The sequence below is a fragment of the Vicugna pacos genome, chromosome 23, assembly GCF_048564905.1.
Source record: "Vicugna pacos chromosome 23, VicPac4, whole genome shotgun sequence".
NCBI lineage: Eukaryota > Metazoa > Chordata > Mammalia > Artiodactyla > Camelidae > Vicugna > Vicugna pacos.
In genome coordinates this window covers 1,998,016-2,020,790 of record NC_133009.1, presented here as the reverse complement: position 1 = coordinate 2,020,790, position 22,775 = coordinate 1,998,016, and the positions used below count along the sequence as shown (strand labels likewise).

Sequence of the window (22,775 nt, the reverse complement as noted above, 5' to 3'; positions counted from 1 at the left end):
AGGGAACAATCACTTGTGGGCTTTTTTTTTTTTTTTTTTGCCAAAAAATGTCTTGGTCCACATAGGAAGACCTTGAATCAATGCACATGGTTAAAGCATAAATGTCAACATTAAAAAAAAATGTTTCCCACGTTAGTGTAATTATGAAAACTTTGAGAAACAGAGTTACAGTGTTGATGGAATTAGAAATATGAAAGTTGTAATTCAGAGTCCAAATACACTGTTGTTGCAAGTCACCATATCCCCAGTTTTCTTTGCAGATGAATCATTTCTCAGCCATGTCTGCCTTATATTCAGTGTAACCATGGAGATGAACAGCCGTGTGAATGAGTTCATTCTATATGAGTTAACACGAGATATATTAAGGGAGAAAGTAGTATTCGTGATCTTGCTTGTATACCTCACAACTCTGTTGGTGAGCTTCCTAATTGTGATGACCATAAGACATAGCCAGACACTTGGGAGCCCCACGTACTTCCTCCTTTTCTGTTTATTCTTTGCTGATTCTTGTTTGTCAACAACCACTGCTCCTAGATTGATTGTAGATTCTATACCTGAAAAGAAATTCATCTCCTACAATGAATGCATGACCCAGATCTTCGCAAGTCATGTGTTTGGGTGCATGGAGATCTTGGTGCTCACTCTTATGTCCTTTGATCACTATGTGGTCATTTTAAGCCCCTGAGATACACAACCGTCATGATCCAATGCGTCTGTGCTGCATTGGGTGGGGTCTTGTATCCATTCTTCAACACAGATCCTCTTGGCTCTGAAATTACCCTTCTGTGGGCCCAATGTTATCAGTCACTATTTCTGTGATATGCAGCCTTTGTTGAAACTTGCCTGCACCAACACTTATGTCATCAATCTAGTCATTGTGTTTAACAGCGGGGCCATGTGCATGGTGAGTTTCACAGTGCTGCTTATCTCCTATGTTTTCATCTTACTTCTCTGAGTAATCAGACTGCAGAAGGAAGAAGGAAAGCCCTCTCCACCTGCACCTCCCACAGTATTGTTATCATCTTGTGCTTTGAACCGTGTGTATTCACATGCACTCGACCTCTATCTGTATTTCCAATGGACAAGATAGTGGCTGTGTTTACACTATTGGGACACCCTAACTCAACCGTCTGATTTATACTCTGAGGAAAGCAGAAGTCAAAACTTCAATGAGAAAGTTATGGTGCAACAAACTCTGACTTAAATGGCAAAGAGCAGAAGAAGCCAATTGCTAATTCTGTCACAGTTTAAATAAAATGGATTGATAGAAAAGACAAAATGTTCTCACTCTGATGTGGACAATGGAATCCTCTTCCAGTGGGAGCTTCGGGGGAGCAGGCAGACTGAGCGCAGAGCAAAGCCAGCGTGACAGACCATTAAGCGCAGTCATGTTTGTGAAAGCACAACCCTTTCCTGCGCGTCTGCGGTTTGCATCGATAGCGCTGCTCTTTTGAAGCTTGCGAGCCAGACCCTGTTGTCTCCATAGTTTGCGTTTTTGATTTTTATATTAATTTGCTTTGGATTTTTCTTTTTCATATTTCTTATTCAAGTTTAATAATTGAAGGGGAAGAGCATGAATTGCTTCAGGTAACATAGATATCCTCTCCTTAAAAACCACACTTTCAATAAATCAAAAAGTAGCAAAAGATAGTTTTGTTGGCAGGTGGACAGCCATAAAAGAGGTCGTGTAATTTTATTTTGTTTCATTTTAAGTAAACAAAGAGAAGGTTTGGAAAAAAAAAAGAGTATAGATTTGGGGACTTAAAGACAGGAAAGCGGCACTTGACAAGATATATTCATTAGATCAGATCGTCGCCTCGGAGGTTTATCATTTTCATCCGTTGTTTCCAGACCCTCCTGGACCATCCTACCTCTTTGATTAAGGGGTACATCACAGTAGAGGAAGCTATTTCCGTTTATAAATCCTTAAGTTTTACTTTCACCTGTTCAAATTTTAACCACTTCAAATACATTTGGAAATATATTTGGTGCCAAAAGCCTTCCAATTTTTTTTCTCTGGATAAATAAACATCTGCATCTCTCTCTTATGCTCCTATATTGCTATGTGGATTTTCATATACACATAATTAATTGAATAAGGCAATCCTGGATTATATATTATTCCTGCTCTGTAATCTGATCATTTAAACAAGTTTTCGCTTGTGTTATTTCATTTGACCTGCACATTTAATTTTTTTGCAAGGTAAGTGTGGCCATTTGCTTTGTCCTTTTCTAAGTACAAAGTCTGATTTGTGCTGCAGGAGTTTTACCTAAGACAGGTGAGAACTAGAAAAGGATGTGACTAGATAGCCTTCCTCTCTAGCATTCATGCTACATGTCATGTAAAATATTAAATACAAATCATCACATAGATTGCATCTTAGAAAAGAAATCCTGAGCCTTCAAAAAAGGATGATAATTGATACCTTAAATTTCTGTCCTGACTTCAAAATCAAGTTATTTAAACTGCATGTTGGGGCCAATATCAAAGCAGAAAATAAATGCCTAAATAAATCATACTGAAGAGGAAGAAAGAAACAAAGATTAGATAAAGTCAGAACAAGAGAGAGGAGAGTGAGCAGACACGAAGGAAAGAAGAGCCAGGGGACAGGATACAGAAAGATATAGTGAGGGGAGGTGAGCAAAAAATGGAAGAGCCAGTAGTTTGACCCAAGATTTCATCACAAAGTTCAGCTTCTTTCTCCCTGACCCACCACACCATCACTTTCCCCAAAACCAAGCCAGGAATGTGGTCATAAGAGAAAGGTTGTCAAAAGTCCTGAAAACCCAAGTGTGTAGAAAGTACAGTACTATCATGGACTTTGTCCCAGAAACATCACCACTGACTTAGAACTTCATATGGGAGGATTCCCAGGATAGAAACTTCTGCCACACTGGCCTCAATGCCATGGTGCAATCATTGCCTTGCTTTTGAGCAGAGATGCTTGGGGAACAGTGTACTTTTACACGGAGGTCGGGGGTCTTAGGAACACTGGACCACCATGACCCTTCACTGGTGACAATACCGCCCAGGAGCTCCTCTGTTTGTCAGAAGACACCCTGAGCAAAGATTCTAAGGCAGAAATCTTGAGAAGACAATTGGAAGAATTTCAGACAGATTGAATCACTCACTTCTTTTCTGAGGACCAAATAGATGACTTCCAATCAAGTGTATTTTTCATATCTTCAACTTTAATTGACTTACATGGTGAATTATATGAAGTCTGAATGAAATACACAAACTACACTTCACTGAGATTTATCAATGCCTTCTACCACAAGAGGTTATGGGACGTACGGAGTTTTGGGGAAAGAAACTCTGCACGTGGCCATACTTCTCAGGTGTCTCCCCAGAAGCCCTGGGTCAGAGAACAACAGTGTCTGTACTGGAGTAGACAGAAGGGTCATGTAAAATGGAGCGAATTTCTTAATTTGGTTCTTTCATACTTTATGGAGAAAACTATTTCTGTGTTCTGAGAAAAAAATGTTTATCAAGCCATCTCTCTTCCCACAATACCTGTTTTTGGAAAATCATGAGTTTAAGTGTTTTCTTTTTGCTACATTGGACATTAATTGTAACTCCCACAAAGGTTTACATTTCCTAAAACAGGGCTTCAGCCTCAGGAGCTCCAAGTAAACTATTTCTCCCAGCCCAGTCCCAAAGGATATTCCATGAGCTACCTAGCTCAGACTGTCCAAGCACAAAAGCAAACTTTGGGTCAATTAGCTAAACTCCAACCCCTATGACTTGATATGAGGAAAATGCTCCCTTCTCTGTAGGATTTCCTTAAGCCCATCTCTTCTAGAGGCATGGAAGCCTTTGAAGCCACTTAAAGACTCAGATAAATGAAATGTGTGGTAGACTTGAGTCCTGGCCTCACCACTGCTATATGAATTTAAGCCAGTTTCTCAACCTCTTGAATTTCCTATTTTCTGTTTGTAAGAAACATATAGTAATAATCAATATTTATTTTATATTATTAATGTTCCATTTTTACATTTCTTATCTATGTTTTTAAAGCAATGTAGAGAGTAAGACAAGAAGGAAGGAAAATGAATGGAATTCTTGAATACTTTGTCTTACGTATTTTTCTTTTTTAAAAGAGTATTCTATTTTATTTTATTTTACTATTTTCCCTTAATTCAGAGGATTGAACCCAGGACCTCATGCACGCCGAGCACACACTCTACCGCTGGGTTATGTCCTGCCCCACTGACCCACCCCTGCTTTTTCTTTTTCTTTTTTTCTTTTTTTTTTTAAAGATATGTCCTTCCACTTGCAGGAAAAAGAATTAGATCTTTGCTTTTGGATGGTTACAAGCTGTTCAAGGTGAGAGAGATTACATTACAAAAGTGCTTTCTTACCCAGGAGACCATGTTAAACCCAGCACTCTGGTCTAAGAACTGCCTGCAAGGTGTGACATGGCCTTCAATGACGGTGAAGTGAGAGGTCCAGGGTATGTTTAGGTGGAAGGGGAGAGCTCGGGACAGACACTGAGGTTGGAGTATGCCATGGATGGATTGCACCATGCTCTGCACAGTTGCTGCAGGGCTAGTGGCAGCTAGCAAGCCCAGGTGTCTCAGAGAAACATTGTAGAGAAAGTAACATTCCAATGCCTGGACTTTATTTGTTGCAAATGTATGGGAAGAATCTGAGGAAGGGTTTTTGGTGTGTCACTTAACGTATTTGAGTCTCAGCTTCCCCATCAATTAAATGCGAATATGAAGACTTAGTTTTAAAAACTTTTTATAAATACTAAAATGTATAACATATGAAAAGAAAGAATGCCTAACTCAGAAATAGTACAGAAAAAATATTTATGTATTTTTATCAGTTCTCCTTAAAGATTGCAAATAGAGAAAGTGAAATAAATCACCCATGCCACACAGTAAATCAGCAGCAGAACTGAGCCTGGAATCCAATTATTCTAACAAGTCTTATGAATCTAAATCTTGTTAATTTTAATATGACATACACAGTGATTTTATAAAATTTCCCAGCTGGATGAGTAAGAACAGCCCTGGGAAGGGCTCCTGCATTACACTCCCCAGGCCCAGAGCCCTGAATGAACACCCGCCTTTGAGGGGATGGCTAAGCTGTTCAGTTCTGGGGGCAGAAAATGTTTCAAAGGGCAGTTTCAGAGGAGAGCACTGAGCTGGACAAAGGCAAGAAGGTGAGTCAGTGGTCTCTGGAAGTTCCTTCAATCTGAGTGAATTGACTCTGAGGGCATTAAAATTCATTGCAGACTGAATGATTAGATTATCCAACTGGCATCCTGGTTCTGTTATATCAAGACCAGAACTTTATTGAATGCAGTTGATAATGGTTATTCCGTCACAGAAACTGTGAAAATAGGGATAAATCACCACTGAGGTTTCTACTATCTTCAGTTTGTCCACCCCTGCCTCACATGTAGTCTTGGGATAAATTAGGGCCCTAATTTAAACTCTGTTCAATGGAAGTTGTAGCTTACTAAGGTGAGGTTTCCAATGAATAATACAGACCCTCTGGCCAGATTAAACCCGCTCTAACATCCAAACTTGAGGTAGTAGACAATGTTATTGAAATAAGAAATATTTTCAGAATTAAAGTCAAATCACTAAAAGCAAAATTTAATTTTGTAGGAGACAAAATTGAGAATAAAATGAGAAAAATAGTAGATAGACAAAAAGTGCCTTTATTTTCTATTGGAACTTTTAGACCTTATATTCAGATTTAGATCTGGGGAAATTAACTAGAATACAGAGTTATTTTAAATACTCTGGTCTGTGTTATATCATAGCATGATTTATAGTTTCATCAATATCAAAATGCTAATAGAAGCAATAACTATATCACTTTGCCAAATTGAAATATTAGTGTGTTAATGTTAAAGATAGGCTTACATTTGAATATGGGAAGATATCTCACTTATTCATTTTTTCAACAGATAATTACTGAGCTCCTATATCAGGCTGTTCTAGACACTAATTACTAATTTTACATCAATCAACAAATGAAAAAAAATAATTCCTTGCTTCATAGCTTACATTACATGACAGAAGGCAGACAAAAATAATAATAATAATAAGTAAACAAAGTACATGGTATATTAGAAAGTGATGAGGTCTCTCAAAAAATACAAGTAGTTAGAGAGGGGGCTCATAAAATCCAAGGGGCAAGTTGCTATCTTTAAACACTTGAAATAGAGACGTGATACAAGAACACCTACAGCTGAGGTTCTGTGAATGCTCTAATCTCTTCCACTCCTGAGTCGTGATTTTTTTTTCATCAGTCGCTGAAATCCGCATCCTAAATATACAGGTTTTTCCATGTGAAATAGTTTGAGTAAGTTCCCATTTCTAATCTCTAAGGTAGTTTTGTCTTCCCTGCACAAAGGTTTTCCAAAGCATCTACTGAGTGGCAAGAAGTCTGGGAGACAATTTCTCATTTCATTCTTTTTTGACATTTCAATTCCAAGTAAGCATAGAATTCAACTCTTTTCAATTTACATTTGAGGATGCTGAGCTGCCAGATCAGAGTTCATAAGTAATCTAAGGGGGAAAACATTATTTCCTGACCCTTATGTTAGTGCTTTTTACATTACATTGCTTTACCACCTGCCAAACAAGACTCACCCACATAGAGTGTTTATCTAATAAGAAAACTTGAATTTTCAATCTTGACTTTAAATTTTTTCAAAGATCAACATTTTATTTTTCATTAGCCACTATTATTCTGTTCCACACTTTCCTCATGGCATTTTTCACTTCCTTATTCCTGAATGTGTAAATCAAAGGATTGAGCAAGGGAGTTAGGATGGTGTAAAATATGGCTACTATTTTGTCAAAGGAGAAAGCAGATGGAGGTTGTGCATACACAAATATGCATGGGACAAAGAACAAAACCACAACAGCAATGTGAAATCCACAGGTAGAGAGAGCTCTCTGCTGCCCTTCAGTACTACGGGTTCTCAGAGAGAGCAAGAAGACCCCATAGGAGACGAGCAACAAGGAGAAGATAAGGATGCAGATGAACCCACTGTTGGCAACCACCAAAAGGCCAAAGATGTGAGTGTCAGTGCAGCCTAGCTCCAGTAATAGGTATAAGTCACACATGAAGTGATCAATGACATTGGGGCCACAGAAGGGCAGCTGGAAAGTGAAGAGAATTTGTATCATGGAATGCAGGAAGCCCCCTATCCAGGCTGCCCCTGTCAGAATGCTGCAGAGCCTCTGGCTCATGATAGAAGAGTAGTGCAGGGGTTTGCAGATGGCCACACAGCGGTCATAGGCCATGGCCGTGAGGACAGTCACCTCTGCTCCAGCAAAGAAGTGCTCAGCAAAGAGGTGGGTCATGCATCCTTCAAAGGAGATGGTTTTCCTCTCAGAGAGAGAGTCCACAATCATCTTTGGGGCAATGGCGGAGGAGAAGCATGCACCCACGACGGACAGAAAAGCCAAGAAGAAGTACATGGGGGAGCCCAGGAGTGCTGGGCTGCAACTGATGGTCACCACCATTAGCAAGTTGCCCCCGATAGTTGTGATGTAGCCAAACAAAAACACAACAAATATTAGTTTCTGTATATTTGGATTCTGTGAAAGCCCCAGGAGGACAAACTCAGTTACAAAGCTTTGGTTTTGCATGATTTTCAAGAAGAGGGTGAAAGCTACTACAGTGAGCATGTAGAACCTACAATTATGAGAAAGAAAAATGTCTTATACCAGTTCATGGAATTACCATAGTCAATGAGTTTGTTCATCCATGTGAAAGATTATCTAATGTACTTGTGCTTCTCTTGTCATTGACAACAACAACAACAGAAGAAAGTTTTAAGGCAGCAATGGGATGTCAGGAAGGATAGGGATGAATTATTAAATACTTTAAGATCATCAGAGCTTCAGAATAGGGGAAGGATGGCGATCCAATGCGGTAGGGATGAGAAATGTATTTTTTTTTATCTCAACTGTTAACTCTGATCATGTAGTAGTGGTTTCCTGGAGTGAACTGGAAGAAGGATTCTGAAATCACATCCAACTTTTCTGGAAAGGAGGAAGGCAGTTTATTAATTACAGCTGCCATATGCTTGGAATGGGAGCGGGGATGACCTGCACGCCCTCCCTGACCAGGAAACGTCCTTATCTGCAAATAGAAGAAGAAATAGCACCCAGTTTAGGACATGCTTAGAAATCATGGCTATTCCCCCATGACTTTTAAAAGTCTGAAGTGAATTGAGCCTTTAAGATTAATTAATCAATTCTTTATAAAAGAGAAAGATCAATGGGAAGTCACTCTGCCATAGCCTAACACATCACAAGGATGCGTGCTTTGAGTTGGTTTTTTTCCCACTCATTGAAAACAAAAAGAGAAGTTGATAAAAAATAATAATACCTACTTATGAGTATTGTTATTATAACTAAGTTAAATAATGCAAGGAAGCATTTGTTCAGGGTCTAGTGGGTAAGAAACAGTCCATGTTAGGTCTTAGTACTTTATTTTACTGGTAGAAAATTCATGCCTTTTAAAAGAGATAAAAATCAAAGAAATAACAGGTGCTGAGTCTCAAATTTTAACCCGGACCCCTGGCTCCAACGTCCAAGTCCTTTCCACTGGATCTACAGGGAAAGAAGCAAACATTTTTTCTAGCAAGAACTTTAGAACAGAGGTGGCCTTTGGAGGGTTGCCGTCCACTTTAGAGGTGAAAACTTCTGATTCCTTTGTTCACATTTGAATGATGCCTCTTGATGAAGGACACTGAGCAAATCATGTAGAATCAGAAGGTAATGGTCCAGTTACTTACAGACACAAACTGGCAACAACCACATAGGTAAGGAATATAAATTATATGGTGAATATAAGTCAGAGCCTTGAGGCTTCCATTATTTGCTAATTATTTATACTATATGTCCCAGTCTGATCAAGTACAGCTTGGCAAGATAAATGTGTTTCTCAAATTTCTATGACTATTGTAATGTAGGGAGGTTCATATATAACCTTTCTGTTCATCTCACAGGATTATAATGAGGGTCAAATTGAAAAATGTGAAACTGTTGCTTTTGATAAAATGTCCATATCAGTTTTAGTTACTTTTCTCTCACTTAAAAATCCTGACACCTTACCCACAGAAAGTTTTCCCATGAGTTATCCAGGTTATTACTCCAAATTTTGACTTCATTTTTCATAGCAAGACACATCTTTGAAGAATGATTGTGTCCTTACTTGTACACTTAAGAGACATTCATCAAACGACATGTATGTGTGTACAAATAGGCAAGTAAAAGAATAATTAGGCTTTCTGTAAAAATTAAAAAATAAGTTGTTTTTTATGAATGACAGCTAACAAAAATAATTGAAAATTTTAATAAAACTAACAAATATAGAAGTGTGTATAGTACTATCTGTCCATTTGTTTACTTTGAAATAACCATCTTCATTATGTTTCCAGGGCACCAGACATTCCTAAACAGTGCTTGCATTACGAACTCCATATCCAGTTACAGACTGCCGTCAAGAAAACAAGACTATAAAACAAACCCTATGTTACAACAGTTATCAGTTTATCCTCAGATCAAAACAAGAGAGACGATGGAATGAAATGATAAAGAGCACCAGCTCCAGGTGCACAGAGACCTCGGTACAAATCCAGGCTCTTCTACTAAGGTAGATTATGTGATAAGAAAAGTTACTTAAAATTCTCAAGGACTCAGTTTCTATTCTGGAACTGGGTATAATAATAGTGCCTCCTGAGAGAGTCCTTGCGAAAATCAGATAAGGCTGTGCTCATAAAACCATTTATGCATTTAGATGCACTGGAGAAAATTATAAACGGTAAGAACAAGCCCCCAAAGCAATTGACACAGAGTGGAAATGAGAATGCTTTTATTCCTAATTTCTGCTTTACCATGCCAGGGCTGAAAAATAGCTTTACTCATTTTTGACTTATTCACAAATATAAAATATTTTATTGGTCAGAATGCATAAATGGTACTGTTTAAATCTGCAACACTTTTGAATATCTTTAATAATCTCTGAAATAAATGATTGTGGCCTTCAGACCCTCATGTGTCCACCTCTTTTTCAGGCAGCTTCATTTTACAAATAAAATCAAATAGAATGAAGGCTGGAAATGAAAACCAAGATTCTATATTAATCTAACAGTTAAATAATTCTTAGGCTCTCTACTTCCTTACTTGGGGGGTTTCTCCGAGAAACACTATTTTAGAATCAAAATGCTCATTAAATATAAACAAATCAAGCCTCTCTTTTTTTTCAGATAAAAGAAATTTCTAACATTATTGTTAAAGCTTTGACAATGGAGAGTATGGTGTCCTCAGAGTTTATGATCACAAGGGTTTTGATTTGGAATTATTTATTTATTTATTTATTTATTTATTTATTTATTTATTTAACATTTTTTATTGATTTATAATCACTTTACAATGTTGTGTCAAATTCCAGTGTTCAGCACAATTTTTCAGTCATTCATAGACATATACACACTCATTGTCACATTTTTTTCTCTGTGATTTATCATAACGTTTTGTGTATATTTCCCTGTGCTATACAGTGTAATCTTGTTTATCTAGTCTACAATTTTGAAATCCCAGTCTATCCCTTCCCACCCTCTACCCCCACCCCGGTAACCACAAATCTGTATTCTCTGTCCATGAGTCTATTTCTGTCCTGTATTTATGCTTTGTTTTTGTTTGTTTGTTTGTTTGTTTTTGTTTTTGTTTTTTAGATTCCACATATGAGCGATCTCATATGGTATTTTTCTTTCTCTTTCTGGCTTACTTCACTTAGAATGACATTCTCTAGGAGCATCCATGTTGCTGCAAATGGCATTATGTTGTCGGTTTTTATGGCTGAGTAGTATTCCATTGTATAAATATACCACATCTTCTTTATCCAGTCACCTGTTGATGGACATTTAGGCTGTTTCCATGTTTTGGCTATTGTAAATAGTGCTGCTATGAACATTGGGGTGCAGGTGTCATCCTGAAGTAGATTTCCTTCTGGATACAAGCCCAGGAGTGGGATTCCTGGGTCATATGGTAAGTCTATTGATTTGGAATAATTTAAAAGGTAATTATCCTAAATGCATTTTGTTGTCCTGGATTGAATCCTAGAACAGAAAAGGGACAGTAGTGGAAAGATTAGTAAAATATGAATAAAATCTGGTGTTTCATTAAGAGTAATGTATCAACGTTCATGTCATAGTTTTCATAAATATACTCCTGGTAATGTTGGGTGATGAATATGAGGGGAAAATAACTGAGGAGGCGAAATCAGAACCCTCTATAATAGCTTGCAACTTTTCTATTAATCTAAAATTACTCCCAAATAAAAAGCTAATTTAAAATAATATCATAATTGTTCAGTTCCTGATACCAAAAATGTAGTGATTATGTGTCATTGAAGAAACCACAAAGCCTCTGAGTCCTCGCTCATAAAATAAGAATAGGCAAGTAACGCTTGTCCAGGCTGCTGGCCCCTGAGAGTCAAACAAGACACTTCTTACGAACATTGTTTGCAAAGTACAATTTGAGTGGAAGATGTGAAATGTTGATATATGCATGATTTTACAGGGATGTTTATACACACAAAGTGAGCTGGAGAATTGAATCTATCATATGAAAAAAGTATGTTTCTAAATCATATTTTTAATTATATCAAACCTAAATTGTAATGAAGCTGCTTCATTTATTTAATCTTATTAGGAAATGTTTTAGCAGTTATTTTCAGAATCATAAACATGTTTATATTCCTTATACTAGTAGCCTTAACCCTAAAAATTGTTCTAAAAGTAAAATGAGGTGGTGTAAGTTTTTTAGTGAAAGATGATGTCATTTATAATAGTAAAAATTCAGAAATATCTAAAATGTTGAATGATAAAATGTTTATGTAAATCAGTCTACTACAAACTAGTAGCAAAATATGCTATGAGTAAGACACTAGTAATAAAAGGACAAAGATGGTGAGACATTTTTACGTGCTAAATGAGAAAAACAACAAAAACATTGTGATAACCCTGCTCAGACATTTTAATATTATTTTAAAATCAGAAGTAAACATGTAAAAATGGTAGGGATTTTTAAATTTTCAAAAGATATTTTGGTATAATTATAAAAAATTTAACATGAAAAATCAAGTTTAAAACACACAACACCATATTTTTCACGATCTAAATATTTGTTCAGAAAAAGATGAGGTTTGAGGGTAATTTTATTATCCACCCAGGGCAATTAATTTGCATAGGTGGAGCCAACATGCTAACGTAACACGGAGTCTAATACTGAAAGGGCTTACCTTCTGTAAACCATCCACAGACAGCTGCACCTTGGGCCCAGCCCTCCCATCCTCTGTACTGACTCTGATACCAGTTTTCACTTCATATACTCCTACGTGGAACAGCTTGTTCTGTCTGTACCTCTCATTGAAGACCCCATGGTCTTTCCTTTCTTGATAGTCATATTCTTTAAATGCTGGAGCTGCACAGGAGATCACTCAGGTCCTCTCAAACCAGAAACTGTGGGCTCTGGGCCATGTCTTGGATCTGTGACCCTGGAAATTTTGCCTCCTGACTCTTACCACTGCTCACTGTTTCCTTCCCATTTGTTTCAGCAACAACCCTATTGCAGCATTGATCATTCTGAAAATGATAGAGAAATTCCTCTTTCAACTTTGAAGTTGATATATTATGTAATATACATAGTAATTGTACTATTACATAGTACTATGTAGTATGTTACATAGTAATTATACAGTATTAAATGGTAAGTATAATATTCAAAATTGTATGAGAAATTAGTAGTACAGTTGTCATCATAAGCAGTGTTTTTTCATTATATTTTAACTTTAAATGAATAGATTTAAAACTCCATTCTGATTACTCTCCCTGATAAGTTCCTTAAATCCTCTGTACATTTGATCCAGGATTATTATTTATTTCATAAAAGATTTATTCTTCTTCTGTCTAGCTAAGCATATTCCTTTCCTTCATAGTCTGAGAAATATGTTCTCTTCAGATTTCAGACCTTTCTCTCCCCTCAGTATTGCTCTGCTGATTTATCTAAATGTCTCAACTTTTATACTCTTACTATTTCTGGAATTTGGAAAAAAACTAATTGTCTAGGTTTCCACCTGTGTCCTTCCTGATGGATGCCTGAGCCTTCTTTCCATCTGTTGTCTTAGTGACTTAGCTCATTTCAGGAGAGACAAAACCATGACAACTAGCACTAAAGCAGTTGAGAACTTCACCCGTTTAAATAGCCTGAACAGTTCTGAAGCAGAAGTCAAATGCTATTTGTGATATCAAGTGCACGTGGGGAAAATTAAATGGGCAAATTTAAAATCAGAAGACTACACTCTGGGACTTGAGTAAGACACTCCATCTTACCTTTCATGTCCTTCCCTGGGCCACTTTTAGCAGTTTTTTGTGGGAATATTAAGTGCTATATTGCATATCAATAAGTCTAAATGGTAAACGGCACTTGAGTTACATTGCTTCTATGATGATATTATTCATATAGCCTCAAAAATTCCACTTTTTAACCTAAAACACCAAGACAAAGGACCATGTTAGAGGATGAAGGATAAATGAGAATATATAAAGTAACAAAAACATGCTATTGACTACCTATGACACAATGATTCATTTGCTGCATTTCATAGTTATGTGGGTTTAATTTGAAGATGAAAAACTGAAGATAGGTCTAATTTTTAGACTTGAAAAGGTACTCCTAGCCCTCCAAAAAATGTTTGCATTCAAATAGCTGCTAATTATTGAGCACTTAAGTTGCATCAAGTGTTGTCCAATTAACTCCGTATGTATTGTTTCCAAATTCTTTGGCCTTGTTAACATATAATCTCCATTAAAAAATAAACCCTCTGAGTGCAAACAAATTTGTACAACTGGCCCATGTGTGCACAGTTACATGACAGACCCTAGCCTGCCTTAAACCTGGTAGCCTGCATCACGATACCCGTACTTTCAAGTACTACATCCCAATTTAAAATCCTTTCTGAATATGCAAAAATGTGAGTTACAAATCTCACCATGTCTCTGTTCCTTGAGAATTCTGGTAATGACAATCTCTTATTCTCTATAGGAAAGTCCATCCTCTAGCTGGCCAAAACATGAAGTATGGGCCCAAGTCTTACTTCTACAACTAAGAGCGGGAGGAAGGGCAACTCTGGCAGATGAGGTTGAGAATTTTCCCTGCTGCTTCTCAAGCACTGTCTTCAACATGGTCTCCAGGAAAAAATAAATAAAGAAGCAAAAGTTTCCTCCTTGACTTCTAATTGGAAATTCCCAAGAGGCCATAAACCTGCAGAATTGCCTCTCAGTTCCCCTCAGGGCTTGGAAATTTCCCATCATTACATTTTTCCAAGATGCAGTCTGTGGTTTGACTTGTTCAGGTGTTTGTAAACTTTTTATGCTCCCAATCAGAGATTTTTTTCTTTTTTCTTTTTTGACTTCTCCTGGTCTTCTATTTGAAGATGCTTTCACTTGCCTTCATATTCAGAAACTGAAAACTGTGTGAACTGGGACTGAATATAGTGCCTTAGCAGAACTGGGGTGAAAAGCCTGTGTACTTATTAAGTGAAAAAGATGAATTCTGGGATGAGGCACAGCATCAGTCCACAAAGACATGTTCTGTTTGAGGGTGAGAGCAGCAGTCCATGCTTATTAAAGAATAACAATTAAATACATTTTTGCACATAAAAAATAAAAGCAATCGAGATATAAAATAGAGGATAGAAAAGAGACATAATGAACACTAAATAGGCCAAAGAAATCAGCAAAAATTGATCAACACCTTCAGGACATGTAGACAGTGGGATCCAAACTGGTTCCCATCATCATCACAAGCATGATTTGGACATGTCCACTCCCATTTGCTACTTCAAAATCTAGATGTGGCATAAGGAAGAGAAAAAATAATCACTGAAGTAGTTAAGATAAACAGTTAAAAAATTGAAACTGAGGACATAGAAATGGAGAGGAGAAGAAAGAACTAAAAGCTACTTAAGAGGCATAGATAGCAGTTTGGGGTCAACAATAATAATAAGCAATGTGACTAAAAAGCATATTACAAAAGTCATGGGTCAGTATGAGATATTTTGATTAATTGATGGAGATTTAGAATCACAGGTAGAGAGGAACTACTTAGGTATTTGTTTGATCTCCAGCCAGAGCACAGAAAGATACTCCCTGGGGCTCAAGCATCTCTCTTCCTGTTCAATTCCAGACTCCATCTCTTCTTGTTCTCTACTAGGAAAGCAAACCTGAAATATAGATTATCTGTATCTGTTAGGATTGGTATTATGAGGCAAGAGAACACTTGTGTGGTATAGAATAGTGGTTACCAAATCGGGTCCAAGGACAGGTGATAAAAGTTTTCACCAACCATAAAAAGAAAAACATGGAGAAAACTGAATTTTTCATAAAAATAGCTAACTTTTATAAACGTATTCACACTGATGGGCTATTGTTATCCCCTATTCTATGTTCCTCTTCACTCTTGGTATCAAAAATGGCTTTTTTTAAATGAAATAATGGTGATAATAAATCACAGCTTTAAATATATTCTTGTTTGGCAAAACAAAAAGTCGACAACTGTGTATCAGTCCCCTCAACTAAAAAAAAATATTTTTTTTCCCAGTACGTAAAATACAAGACTGGGAACCAGTGCTCCAGTGGGAGACTGCTAGAAGTAGAAAAGGCCTTAGAAGACCAGTAATTCTCAGAAAGTAGGTTTAAGTGAACTGGAATGATCTGGGGGATCACTTAGCAAAAACATCCATTTTAACCACTTAAGAGTATTGAATTAGAAAAACTGAGGAAGTAAACTAAGAAAGAGGAAGACGTGAGATCCAGGACACAGGAGATCCTACAGGGGAGAGGGAGAGGAAAGTCCCCAAGACTGTCGCTGTGCACCAGGCCTGGGCGACAACTAGCCAACGGAGGGAGTGTACCAGGAGAAAGCAGAGTAACTGCAGGAAGCAATGCTTTATGTGAAGGGAAACTCAAAAGCACTATACTCACAATCTATGCAGTGACCAGTGTTCACATGCTCATCCTACCAGTGTCCCAGCAAGACGCAGATGGCACCCTTGAGATAAAGATGTGGCGCTGAGCAAGTAGTCATAGATGCTATCACCCTGAGTCCCAGAAGGGCAAGGAGAGGGAGAGGTTAGTGGAAACTGAAAGGAGTCATGTGGACTTGGCCACCTGGAGGTAGTGACTTTTGGCTCAGGAACACACCTGGCCTGAAGAGGCCTTGAAGGGAAGGAGCCAAGGGAATAAATACCTTGACCTGGCTCCTTCCCTCCCTCCCATCTCCTGCTGCAGATCTCACTGGCCAAACCCAACAGAACCCAGAGGTCCCAGCTGTAGTAGTCCATACATCTTTCTTGAGCAGGAGAGCAGGGTGAAGGGAGCAGAGATCTGGAGGGGCAAATGAAAGACTTCTGGAACACTCATGATGATATATATACACACTGATCAAGGACTTAACCAAAATTTACAAAAACATTTGGAAGACGTATGGGAGAAGGAGAGGGAAATACTGTAAGACAGCTGTATCTCAATCATGGCAGAAGTCAATAATATTTAAAGTTGGTATCTCTAAAAACTACAGCTATCTATGTATCATTTAGAAATATGGAGATAAATCATAAGACAAAAACAATAGCTGAGTGAGTAAAGCCTTTGGTATTTTTTTTTTTGGTGGGGGGAGGTAATTAGGTTTATTTATTTATTCTTGGAGGAGGCACTGGGGATTGAACCCAAGACCTTATGCATGAACATGTGCTCTACCACTTGAGCTGTGCCTTGCCCAGAGGAAAGCCTTTGGAAACTAAGGGATTAGGGACATTATAAACCTTGCAATATTATTTGATTTTTTTAAATGATGTATTTAATAAAAACTAATTTTAAAAAAGTTGCTAGAAGGCTGTATGAAAAGCTAACACTGGGGTGAAAAAGAAAGCTAACACTGGTTATACCTGTGGAGCTAGAATAAGGGACTGAGAGTAGAAAAAAAACATTAACTTTTCACTTCACTTGCTCTTATATTGTTTTACTATGAACGTCTGCTATTTTCATAATAGTATTTATATCTTAAAAAAAAGAACTAGATCAACTGGATTTAGTCGCTAAAGGGAATTTATCCCTCAGGTGGGCTAGGGCAGAGAAGCTGAAACACATTCATTTGAATCAAATGAAGTCCTAGGTGGATCAATGACTTGACCAGACACATACATAGCTTAACAAAGCCTTGGTTAGGACCTAGGACTTCACTGGGGACCCAAGGGGAGGAGTCCCTTCTAATCTCTCTTTGCTTCAGAGAGAATAAATATTATATAAAGGTATGTCTCATCATCTTTGAATATTTATGTATTGAAGAAGCCTAGGGGTGAAAGACCAAGTAGAGAGGCCCAGACCAGGTGAGAACTGCTCAGTCACGTCACTCTGGTTGAGAACCACTAATTTTAGAGCATCTTGTTATGCAACAAAATAATTGATACAAAATAATTGATATAATCTACTCTTTAAAAAAAAAAGAAAATATTGTTGTCCTATAACTACCTGAGTGCCATCACACCATTATAATACTGCTTTCTGATGTGGTAAAAACAAAAAACAAAAAACAAGAAAACCCTTCCTTTTAAACATTTAAATATTAAAAGGAAAAAGAACCACAAGCTAAACTGGATGTTTAATACATTTGTAGGAGGAAAGGAATGTGACAAGGATTAGAATTTTATAATATACACTAAACATTTATGTAAAAGATGTTCCATTTTTCAGAGAAGTTTCCCCTAGTTCCCTGTCTTTTCTGTCTTCCTCAGAGCAATAAACAGTAATTACTACTCTCTCAGATAAGCTGCTCCACTGACTTGGACAGTAATTACATCTTTATGTTTCATTATCTCCAAAAACTACCTTTCATTTCATAGCACAGTCTCACTGCACTGTTTCACAGTAAAATTGTACTCCTCAAATTTGAAGAACTTGAATAAAAGGTAGAGGCCCAAGGATTTTTAGGCATTGATTAAGTAACAATGTCTACGGGCACAAACGTTCTATTTATTCATATTTTAATAACTGCAATAAAAGCAATGAAAGCTACTTTAATGAAAAAGGAACTCAGGAATGAGATAATTAAATATAACTAACTACATTTCAAATACAAATACCAGAGTAGTGTCAGGTAAATATCTAAATTATCTACCCTGAATTCTGGTCTGAGAAAAAGATCGGAGACAATTACAAGGAAGGTGCTTCATATCATCAGGTCCATTTTTAAAACAATGAGATCCTTTAGGACAATCACTTTAGTCTTTCTTTTTCTCAGAGATTTCTGTTGGTCCTCTTGTTGGTAACCCATTTATGTCTGCACCCTGAAATGAAAAATCATTTTAGATATTAGTTGTAATAATATAATATTTAAAAGACAGACACTATAAGAGATATTCTCTTTAAAAACAGACAACGAAGTCCAGAATGATAGAACTTCCAGAAACGTGCAGGATGGCTAAATTTGTGCAGCTGAACAAAACCAAAGTTGAATTTGACAAGCACCATTGCTAAAAGACAACTAAATTGCCTATTCATTAAAAAAAAACTTATTGTTTAAAAAAAAATACTCTATGATCCTACCAATTAAGTATCTCATTAAAGTTATCAATCAGTGAAACTGGCTTATTTTAGTATCATCTCTTGTCTTCTATTAACTATTTAGCATTACTCTTACCAGCCAGGAAATACTGGTTATTATCTTGGCTATAAAGCAAAGAGCAAACTCATATATCAGAGGTCTAGTTTAAAACCTTAGTTTAAACAAATGTTAACTGTTTAAATAAAAAACCCCAAATCTCTATTTTAAAAAAGAAGGAAATGTAGACACATTAATGAAGGTTTTGTCTGAAGAACTTGCATTCCCAAAAGCCAAGTATTTTACCCTGTACCCCAGCCCCTGCAACCCCCCGCTCATTCAAGGCATTTTAACGTTCTTACCTTATAGTCTACTTTGCCTTTGCTTTTATCGTTGGATTCTCGTACAGCTTTCCTAGGCCATATACAACTAACGAAAGGGGAAATCAGTGGGTATATATATGGCTCCAGAAATTTTTTGTAGACCCAGGGCAAAACTGGAATGACAATGCAGGGAATGCACACCATTGTCCCAGGCTTGAGCTCTTGGACTGCCAATAAACGTGAAGAAAAAACAAATTAGATCAAATGACTGAAGGAATTCACCTAGATTAAGATATTTGAAATGACTTTCTACACTGAAGGAAAAACTTAAATCATACTACAAGTATTAGCTTAAATCAAGTCTATTAAATCAAAATGCTGCTATCTGCAAGGTAAAGGAATAATAAGTGGTCTACCGGAAAATAATAGTGAGGTGCCTGCCTCCAAACCTCTCCAATCACTGCTCCCCAATCATAAATATGATAACATGAAGGAATAGCACCAACATTTGCTGGGTGCTAGGCAGTCAAGCTCTTAACACATATCAACTCATTTAAAACACCCAGTGAGGTTGAGTACCCTGGCATTTCCATTTACAGATAAATAAAAGAGGGCACAAAAACATTAAGGAACTTGGTAATTTTCACATACTCCAGTTTAGTGTGACTTAACTTGCAAAGCCCAACCACCTTCAGGGACTGACAATATTCGTTACACAACTTACAATGCCAAGGGAAAATTTTGTTGAATGGAACTCAATGAGATACCACTTTGGAAGACCTCTAGGCTGCAAACTGGCTGGCCTCTCCCAGGCAACAACTCTCCCTTGATATATTTGCTTTTCCTTTTTTAATAGCAATTAAGGTATACTGAGTAATAAAAAATTTTAATTTAGTATTGTTATTTGTATAAGTAAATTGTCCATTTCCAAACATTAACACCTAAATTTCCTTGATGATTAGAAACTGTCTTCGAATTTCTCAAAATCAGCAATTTCTTGAAAAAGAACAAATATTATTTCCATAATATACTATCAAACCATGGACCTCTTAAATTGACAAGAATTTTTAATCCCTTAGCAGAGGCCTTAAAAACTCAGAAGCTTCAGAACAGTGCATAAGGCTAAAAATTAAGAATGTTAAATTTTCTTATTTTCAAAACACTGTAAATTAAGTAGTATTTGCTGACAAATGAATAAGCACTGTTACACTAAAGCAATTCAAAATTATTTACAAGTGAAGAGTGGTATAAATAATCCAATCTGAATGTGGCTTTGAAATGAATTACAAGACCTGTAAACAAATATAAACGTACATCAAGGAATGACCAGCTATTTTATAAAGAATTCATAACTGGATTCTTTAAAAACAGTCCTCTAGTCAAATTTAATAAAACAGTGTAAGAATTTATCAAAGCATTTTGTTTCAAAATTTTAAAGAACGTATTTTCTGATTACAATAAGCCAAACTGGCAGGAGAAGGGGGAGGGTCTTTTTCAAAGAATTATTATTCTTGGCTATTGGACATGTAGAATCTGATCAGAAGAGACTTAAAAGGTGGCCTGGTTCAGGTCTTATGAGTACCACAGCCTAATACTCAAGCAGCTGCCTGAACTTGAGACCTGCTTTCACTATTTTCAACATAGTGTTCTCGGGCAAATCATTTAACCAGTCTTTGCTGTAGTGCTCTCATGTCTAATGTGAAGACAATAATAAATAGTACCTATCTCAGAGGGATGTAGTGTGGACTAGATAAATTCATAGGAATACAAAGCTCAGAACAGTGCATACGTTAATGTTAAATGTTGTTACTAAAAGGGAAAAAACCCCAAAAACCCAAGGATTAATTTCTAATCATCAAGGATCCAAAAGTAATAAACTGTTCAAAGCCCACACAAAGGCAACCAGTAGTTAGAGCTGGCTAAGACCAGAATTCCTAAAACTGGTTTCCTAGCTCAATGCTCTTGCCTTTTCCCTTCCAAAACCATGATCATCATCATTCCACTTTCTACCAAACTTTCAAAACCAACCAAATCCTTCAATACAACAGGCAATACCACCGAGCACTAGACTATTAAGACTGTCAATCCCTCCATTGTAAAGATTTAAGTTTTTAGCTACTTGAAATTGTGTTTTAAGTGAATTCTCAAGAAAAAAAATCACTAATTACTTTTGTCAAATTATGGCTTAGAAAGGTCTAGAAGGCGGCTATGACATATTGATTAAAAAAAAATCACGATTTTTTAAATTCTCTCCAAGCCAATTCTCGGATATTACAATAGAGCAAGAAAAATGGATTGAAACTGCTGGAGGAGAGAAATTTCTTTCATCGGCCTTAGTCCACTACAATGGAATAGGAAAAGGCGGAGGCTCCATCAAAACTTGGGCAGGGGTAGCGGGGGAAATGCCACCTCCTTAAGCAACCCAGTCCGGCGTATTATTTACTGGAGACAGAAGAGAGCGGGACAGGCTGAGTCAAAGACAAGGGCTGAAAAGATAGGACAAGGGCAAATGGTGGTGACAATAACAGAGAAGTGATACCGACAATTCAGGCCAGAGAGCGGATCCTGAGGAAAGGAGAGACGGATCGGACGCAGAAGAGGGGTGGACGCGGACGCAGGGGAGGAAAACGGCGAGGAGGGCAGGGGCAGGGGCTCCGCGGGTGCGGGCAGCGGTGGACTGTGACGGCCGGCGGGCCGCGAGGCCAGAGCGCTGGAGAACCGCGCACCCCGCAGGCTGCTTAGCGAGTCTCCACAGCGCCGAGCCCCCGTCCGCCCCGAAGCCCCAGCCGCAGCCTCGGCCCCCGGGGCCCCGCTCACCCGCGACCACCACCAGCGGAAATGTCCGCGCTTCTAGAGTGAGGGACGCGGAGGGACGTGCCGCAGCCGCGCCAATGGGCACAAGGGCCGACAAAGATGCGCCTGCGTCAGCCCGAGGACGCGCCGGACGTAACCGTGACGCCCAGGCTGGGACTGGGGGCGGCTTCCGGGCCGGCGCGGAAGCCGCTGGCTTAAAACCTGCGGGCCAGGCGGAACGGCCTTCCCTGGCGCCCGGTTGCCGGGACAGGACCCGGGGTGCTGACCCAGGAGAGGATAACGCCTGTGCCAGTGGCTCACCACCTTCGGGAAGGCCTACTCTACCTGCTGTTCTCCAGTGCAGTTGTGGCTAAGCTAACCATTCTACTACAGTAATACTAACAGTGAAGTCAACTTTAAGCGGTATTCTCTTACAAAAAGCAACACTTCGCACCCGCTAGCATAAACAACAGTCGAGAAGGCGGAGTTGGAACCCTCATACACTACTAGTCAGACTGTAAATATCGCTGCTTTAGAAACGCCTGGAAATCCGTCAAATGTTTTAATAGCTAATCCAGCAGGGCCACTCTTGGTATACACTCAAATGAAAACACATGCCACACAAACTTTGTAATAGCTAAACTAAACAACAGGACCGGTATTCCACACTTCCACAGTGAAACACAGGTACATGCTGCAACATAAACCCTAAAAAAATTATTCTAAGTCAAAGCCAGTGACTAAGGGCCACATACTAATACTTCATTTTTATGAAATGCTCAGAATAGGCAAATGTACAGTCAGAAAATTGGTTGCCTATGGCTGGATTGTGGGTAGGGGGTAGTGACAGCCAACCACTACCAAGGTTCCTCTTTGGGATGTTGAAAATAACTAAAATTCATTGCGCTGATGGATGTGGAACCAAATATACTAAATGCCACTTAACAGTGCGTTTAATCTCAATAACGTCGGTGTTAAAGTTTCAGAAATTTCCCCATGTTCTAATATTCCATT

The 22,775-nt window shown here is 38.0% G+C and overlaps 2 protein-coding genes, 1 long non-coding RNA gene and 1 pseudogene across 6 annotated transcripts; 1 reads left to right on the top strand and 3 right to left on the bottom strand.

Moving 5' to 3' along the window:
* The first annotated feature begins 304 nt into the window (after nucleotides 1-304).
* Nucleotides 305-1,199, top strand: LOC140688654 (olfactory receptor 4C11-like; annotated as a pseudogene).
* A 5,494-nt stretch (nucleotides 1,200-6,693) lies between these two features.
* Nucleotides 6,694-7,626, bottom strand: LOC140688588 (olfactory receptor 4C15-like). Its single transcript, XM_072948230.1, has one exon. The coding sequence runs from the start codon at nucleotides 7,624-7,626 to the stop codon at nucleotides 6,694-6,696; it is 933 nt and encodes a 310-aa protein (XP_072804331.1).
* A 3,344-nt stretch (nucleotides 7,627-10,970) lies between these two features.
* Nucleotides 10,971-14,883, bottom strand: LOC140688678 (uncharacterized). Of its 3 annotated transcripts, none has more exons than XR_012063380.1 (3): nucleotides 14,803-14,883; nucleotides 13,380-13,535; nucleotides 10,971-11,105 (listed from the first exon to the last, which is right to left on the bottom strand). It is a non-coding gene; the product is annotated as an uncharacterized lncRNA (long non-coding RNA). The 3 variants fall into 3 exon arrangements; XR_012063379.1 differs by lacking the exon at nucleotides 14,803-14,883 and adding an exon at nucleotides 14,039-14,221; XR_012063378.1 differs by lacking the exon at nucleotides 14,803-14,883 and having other exon boundaries at nucleotides 13,380-13,551.
* Nucleotides 14,884-18,057: 3,174 nt separating this feature from the next.
* Nucleotides 18,058-21,887, bottom strand: LOC140688677 (UPF0729 protein C18orf32 homolog). 2 transcript variants are annotated; one of them, XM_072948282.1, is made up of 3 exons: nucleotides 21,786-21,887; nucleotides 19,008-19,195; nucleotides 18,058-18,391 (listed from the first exon to the last, which is right to left on the bottom strand). In XM_072948282.1, the coding sequence occupies exons 2-3, from the start codon at nucleotides 19,170-19,172 to the stop codon at nucleotides 18,326-18,328; spliced, it is 231 nt and encodes a 76-aa protein (XP_072804383.1). In that variant the 5' UTR covers nucleotides 19,173-19,195; nucleotides 21,786-21,887; the 3' UTR covers nucleotides 18,058-18,325. The 2 variants fall into 2 exon arrangements, with proteins under 2 accessions (XP_072804383.1, XP_072804384.1); XM_072948283.1 differs by lacking the exon at nucleotides 21,786-21,887 and adding an exon at nucleotides 21,512-21,576.
* Between the last annotated feature and the right edge of the window lie 888 nt (nucleotides 21,888-22,775).

Coding starts and splice junctions, on each gene's coding strand:
- LOC140688588 (XM_072948230.1), bottom strand. CDS start 7,626: ATGCAAAACCAAAGCTTTGTAACTGAGTTTGTCCTCCTGGGGCTTTCA.
- LOC140688677 (XM_072948282.1), bottom strand. CDS start 19,172: ATGGTGTGCATTCCCTGCATTGTCATTCCAGTTTTGCCCTGGGTCTAC. Junction 18,392..19,007: donor AAGGCAAAGTAGACTATAAG/GTAAGAACGTTA, acceptor TTTTCATTTCAG/GGTGCAGACATAAATGGGTT.